Below are 6,155 nucleotides of genomic sequence, written 5' to 3'. Positions count from 1 at the left end.
TGGAGTCGGCGTCGAGCACAGGGAGTCCTCGATGACGAGGCAGCAATGCGTAGAAGAGGGAGCAGCTCTTGTAGTTGTTGGAGTCAAGGATGCCGTTGCGATGTGGTCCTTCGATCCCAAAGGCTTGAGCGACGGAGGCGAGGCGAGGAGTTGCAAGACCACGGGACGCATGGCTTGTGGTAGTGCAGGGTGGAGGAAACTTGCCACAAGGAACAGATGCTGAGCGACTCGCTCGAAGGAGGGTAGTGTGCAACGGAGGGGTCACACCACCAGAGCTCATGCATGCGCAAGCTAGAGAGTTCATGTGTGTGGGGGAGAGAGAAGGGAGAGGAACGGGTGGTTGAAGGAGAAGAGGGGCAGTCGGCTAGAGGATAGGGATGCGGGAGCGTTTACACGTGGACTGCTGTGTCAGGGCGTCTGATCATGCTGCGTCTTCTACCGACAAGCCAGCGGTGAAGGCCCAAGCTGGGCCTTGCCATTCCCTACGGCCCATCATCCCTAATGTTCGAATCTCGAGTCCAGAGTGGAAAAGGCCCATGTAAGTGCTTGCGTGTGAGTTGCATGCGTGATCGCTCAGCTGGAGATAAACAGCAGCGCGACGTCTGTGTGCGCCATGACTGTAAGAACAAGAACAATACTCATCTAAACCTTCATCGTTCCTCCCTATCCTTCTTCCTCACTGCCGATTTCCTCCCCACTACTCGGCTGCTAACATCCTGGTATCAGAGACTCGATCCTGGATCCCCTCCCTCCCCACCACCACTTCACGCGACTGCAGAAACGTGCAGGAGCAATGGATCCCAACACCAAAATTCTCCTCGACGAAATCCACAAGTGCTTCTCCGACGAGCTCCACAAGCATTTTGCGGAGAGCGACCTCAAGTGGGAGCAAGGCTTCCTGGAAGCGGAGCGCCTCCATGGTGACCGCATCATCAAGCTCGAGGCCGCGGCCAAGGTGTTCGAAGAATGGCGACCTGGGTTCGACGTCGCCGTCGATGACGTCAAGCTTGAACTCGGCAAGCTGACCCGCCATTGGGATCGTTCCGTACGCGACTCTGCGTCCACGAAACCCGGCCTCTTCCCCAAGCCTCAGTCGGCGTCCGAGCGCCCACCTGCTTCGGATCTCACAGCCGACAGCCCTCATGGGCACTGCGTCGATCAAGTACACCGGGATGACGGGTATGGATCAGTATTCACCCATACCTCAATCCCGGTCAAGGGTGCGTCTCCCCTCCCCAACCCTACTTTTCCTCGTTCGCATTCGCAGCTTTATGGAAATCATCATGAGAATTTCTATCAGGATAGTGTGCATCTAGGCAATTTACCCAAACTACAGTTCTCCTGTTTTTGAGGGCGATAATCCTAAATTGTGGCTATCTAGATGTGAGGACTACTTTGAGATGTACCACGTCGATCCTAAAATTTGGGTTAAGGTTGCTGTCATGCAATTTGAGGTATCTAGTGCCGCCACTCGTTGGGCTTTATCAGTGGACAGACAGTTAAAACAGGTTTGCTGGATTGAATTCAGTGCTATGTTAATCGATAGATTTGGGCAAGACCAACAAGAGCTCCTAATCCGACAATTGTTTCACATCAAGCAAACTGGAACCGTTGCTGAATATGTTGCCAAGTTTACTGAATTAATAGATCAGCTCGTAGCTTATGGCCACTCTACTGATCAACTATATTACATCACTCGTTTTATTGATGGCTTACGTGATGATATTCGCTCCACTGTTCTAGTTCAGCGTCCTTCCACTCTAGATACTTCTTACATCCGATATTTTTAATCAGCATAGGACTCCAAGCATTACGGGAAAAAAAACTAAACGGGAACGGGGAACTGTGGACATCCCTCCTCCCACGCGCTCGTCACCCGCACACGTTGCTCTCACGCGCCCGCCTGATTCCTAGAACCAAATTCCGTTCCATTACACGAAGACATGGGCTGACGTGCCACAACGTTAGGGCAAGTACATTGGTTGTCGTCTAATAGGCGGTCTCATGCATTGACACGTAATGTTGAGACGATTCAACATGCAACCCGTACAATAGGTTGTCCTATAAGTTGTCTGGTAGTGGTATATAATTCCTTAATTTGTGCATAAGAAAAATAAAATATTATGAGTTGCATGGCAACAATAACTCGTACAATGGTTGTTAAGTTGTTAGTCCTACAATTTAGCTCATGAGGTGGTTGTTTCGCGAAGCAACGACCTCTTTCTCTCTCCTCGCTCTCTCTCCTCCACATCATCAAAAATCCTATGTGGCACTGCATGAGACGACTTATGAGACTGCTGACGTGTAGCAATGTCCTTGCTCTTGACTCCGCCGAAAATGGTTGGGGTAGCAACTCCACAAAAATGGGCTCCAGCGAACCAGACAATTATAGCCAGACAGATGCATGAAATCGACCAGACCTTCATAACAATTAATCTAGTCCGTATGCGGAGGTAAATTTCGCAAGCATCAGGTTCGGACGATATGAAATCGTAATCCACGGATCCTCACAAACAAAAAAATCATAATCCACGGAAAACGAGCGCGAATAAAATCTTCGAGCCAGTTCACAGAAGCATAGCAAACGGACATCTTTTCCGGCCGGCGCATATCCCTCCCGACAATTTCTAGTGGGTCACGGCTTTTGGCAAGGTGCAGCATCGGTTATTGCTGAAACCGGAATAAAAGGCAGCAAATGACATTATCCTCCAGCAGCTGCAGGGAAACCTGCAATGGTGAATCATCCCAACATCCTCAGCACAACCACTGGAATCGATTTACCGTGCGTCGAACACGGGCAGAGCTCGACACCTGCAGCCAGTGAGTCCAGGTGCAGCTACTACAAGAGAATCTCCTTTGGAGTATCACATGCTTCACACAAAACCATTTCTAACATGCTGAACAATCACCGCTGTGAGAAGCAGAGCATGTATCAAGCAAAGGTTCATACATCATTCTTCACACTTTGTAAACAACGATCAGTTCGAACAATACAATCGCTGCCACTTGGTGTCATATGGCGCATTACAAATTATAGCGTGCAAGTAGAATCACAATGAAAACGGACTCACACGCAGGCACCTTGAGAGGTGCCGCTTATTCCAGAAACCGCGGTACTAATTACTTCGCTTTTATTAAGACAGGAGCTGCTTAGAGTGGCGCAGCCACGCATTTGTTTGTTCCTGCAATCAAGAAACCATGATTACTTCATAGGCCCATCTTCGAGCAGAGCACAATGCTACATTGCTAGTTTGCTACTACTGATTTGAAAGTCAAGGTAGTCCGAATACAGTATTTTGCTGCATATATACCTTCTACAAGACAAGCTTCTACAACATTTCAGATATTATACAGCGTATTGATTTTGGTGTTATGTGTCTTCATCTTTTTAGTTTGGTGTGTTGGTGCGTGTGTGAACAGAAATAATAGCAACCAAGCTGTTAAAGAGCTCTCAAACAAAACATATTGTTCCATAATAATGGCTTTTTATAGGCAATACGATCATTTTTTATTGATAGTAACTTAAACTTTTAGAATTTCAGATGAGACGGTTAGTGCACAAAACTTTGTTAAAATAGCTTATTCTTCTTCTTTCTTCTATTTTGGTGTGTTTTTGTGTGTGTGTGTGAACAGAAATAATAGCAACCAAACTATTGAAGAGCTCTTCAAACAAAACATACTGTTCAATAATCAATAGTGGCTTTTTATAGGCAATACAATCAATTTTATTGATAGTGACTTAACTTTTGGAATTTCAGATGAGACAGTTAGTGCATAAAACTTGGCTAAAGTAATGTTGCAGTAGGAAATTATAAACATGCAGTCCAAATTCTAGAGAACTTACACCAGGGAACAATCTTCCAGCGCTGGTTGTCACCCTCGCACCACTCCCACAGCACAAGAGTGGTTCCATCGCGCACACCACCGTGGTCCTTATCTCCGTGCAGAGCATCAAAGTTCAAGTAGATGTTGTTCACCATCCTAATGCAGCGGAATCCGTTACCAACGTCCCTGCTCTCTGTCCACAGGACCGCCTCATCCAGGGTGTCTGGATCATATCGGGTCAGACGAACCTAACAACAGTCGAATGAAGATATCAGATCTCATAGTTTTGGAATTGTGCTGTCAGGAATGAGTCTGAGGACATAACCATCAAAAACAGGTAGCAATAGTCGAACTAATTTAGGACTAGTGACACATGGCAATGCACATGGACACTACTAGTAGCAGTGTGATATGCACGTCAGCACATCGATGCAGATGTCAAACACCATGGGAGGATGCAGATCTATAACGTTGACATGGTGAGCCGGTAAAGTACACTGATATAATTGTACAATATCTGATGAAGTACATGGCACTGATTAATCAAACAGAGATAAAGACCAATACCATCATGTGAATCTTGAATGTCTATAAAAATTCAGATATCTTTTTTAAAAAAAATATAATACTTCAGATAAAAAAATGGAGAATCTTAAGTAACTGATAACTGAGATGAATAGCTATGCTTTGGAATAGGACGCGCAATCGATTGAAAGGAATGAGGTAATTCTGCTAATAAGTTCAGCTGTGTGTTAATTCAAGCTTGCGTTGCATATGAAAGGAATCTAAGTTCAATGTTACTAGGCAGCAAGGAAGTTTGCGTGCACCATTGGCATGAATCTCAAAGTTGCACATATAAGATCATCATTTTACGGTTGTGCAGAGTACATTTCCACAAGAAATAATAAAAAAGGATTATAATTAGGATGAAAGGAGAAGCATAAATCGTAGCACCGACCAGAGATACTTACAGGGTGTGACTTGCCAAGGGAATGCTTGAGAGCCTCTCCAGTTGCCTTGTTGACGAGGGCCATGGCAGGGTAGCCTTCCTCATCCTTCACCCTGGTGCTGTACTTCATGTCCTTGATCCAGTGCTGCATAAGCGAAGCTGAATAAAGTCAGCACAAGATAAGGAGGAGAAAATGCCAAAATCGATCAATTATTTTATTTGTCTTCCCCAATCCCCAGGAAAATAAGGATCGCATCAACGAGTACGCCAAATTTCGAGGAAGACCGAGAGTCTTCGTCCAGATCCCGAGATCACAAGTCCAGAACTCGGATTTGGCGGCCATTCGGGATAAAACTAAACAAGATCAGGGCCAGGGCTCGCTTACATCAACACTCAACAGCAAAAGGAAAATCGAGCGATCGAGCGTGCGTGCAGCCGTGATTCACACCTGCGTGTCGTCGTCGCGATCGGTGCGCACGAGGCAGACCTTGCCGTCGCGGGTGGCGAGGCTGAACTGGTCCTCCCCGGCCTTGCAGTAGATCCTGTACGTCTGCTGCCTCACTGGCGGCGCGCCCCCGCCGCCGTGGTGCGGGCGGGTCTCGTGGTGGCCGTACTCGGACCCTCCACCCCCGTACCCGCCGCCGCCGCCGCCGCCGTAGTGCGGGCGGCCCTCGTGGCCGTACTCCGCCGCGCCACCCCCGTACCCGCCGCCGCCACCGCCGTAGTGCGGCCGCCTCTCGTCGCCGCCCTCGTGCCCGACGTGGACGACGTTGCCGTACCCGCCGCCGCCGCCGGTGCCGTAGCCCCCACCCGCGCCGTACGCGGAGGGGGGCGGCGGCCGGCCGTAGGGGTCGTCGGCGGGCGGTCGGCCGTAGGGGTCGGCGGCGGGCGGTCGGCCGTAGGGGTCGTCGGCGGGCGGTCGGCCGTAGGGGTCCGGAGGCGGCGGCTGGCCGTAGCCCCCGTAGGCCGGCGGCGGCGGGCCCCGGCGCCCGTCCTCGTCGTCGTCGCGGCGGTGGCCGTGGTGGTGGTGGTGCGGGAACTCCATGATTGCCGAGCGGGGAATGGATCGAGCGATCGGACTGAGCTGAGCCCGGGCCGAGAAGGCCGGCTTATATGGGGCCGGTCCAGTCGGGACTCGGGAGAGCCCGGCTCAATCAGCGTCGAGCTCACGACACGTCCTGGGTCGATTGGGTGGGATGGGTTCGGACTTCGGACCAGAGGAGCTGCACCTGCACGAGCGCACGGGCACTCGATTCGATTCGAAGCGCGCCGTGGTCGGTGGGGCCAGAGGCCGGGGGGGCGAATGCGACGTGGCACCGGCGACGGGCAGGGGCAGCGGCAGGTTCTGATTGGACGGGAAGTCATCATGCAGCGTAGCGTG

At 50.3% G+C, this 6,155-nt stretch overlaps 1 protein-coding gene across 1 annotated transcript; it reads right to left on the bottom strand.

Moving 5' to 3' along the window:
* Positions 1 to 2,872: 2,872 nt before the first annotated feature.
* On the bottom strand, positions 2,873 to 5,862 carry LOC101771497 (ricin B-like lectin R40G3). The gene is made up of 4 exons (XM_004967875.4): positions 5,223 to 5,862; positions 4,797 to 4,919; positions 3,845 to 4,073; positions 2,873 to 3,182 (listed from the first exon to the last, which is right to left on the bottom strand). Coding segments are annotated over exons 1-4 (951 nt in total). The 5' UTR covers positions 5,820 to 5,862; the 3' UTR covers positions 2,873 to 3,180.
* Positions 5,863 to 6,155: the final 293 nt, after the last annotated feature.

The sequence above is a fragment of the Setaria italica genome, chromosome V (genome assembly GCF_000263155.2).
Source record: "Setaria italica strain Yugu1 chromosome V, Setaria_italica_v2.0, whole genome shotgun sequence".
Lineage (NCBI taxonomy): Eukaryota > Viridiplantae > Streptophyta > Magnoliopsida > Poales > Poaceae > Setaria > Setaria italica.
Note: the sequence above shows the minus strand (reverse complement) of the source record. Positions and strands in the feature narration are given on the sequence as shown.

Bases quoted from the DNA above. Each gene is read 5' to 3' on its own strand.
- LOC101771497 (XM_004967875.4), bottom strand. From the start codon at position 5,819: ATGGAGTTCCCGCACCACCACCACCACGGCCACCGCCGCGACGACGAC. The intron at 4,920-5,222 runs GTGTGAATCACG...TCGCTTATGCAG, and splicing joins ATCGCGACGACGACACGCAG to CACTGGATCAAGGACATGAA. The intron at 4,074-4,796 runs GTAAGTATCTCT...GACTGTTGTTAG, and splicing joins CCCTTGGCAAGTCACACCCT to GTTCGTCTGACCCGATATGA.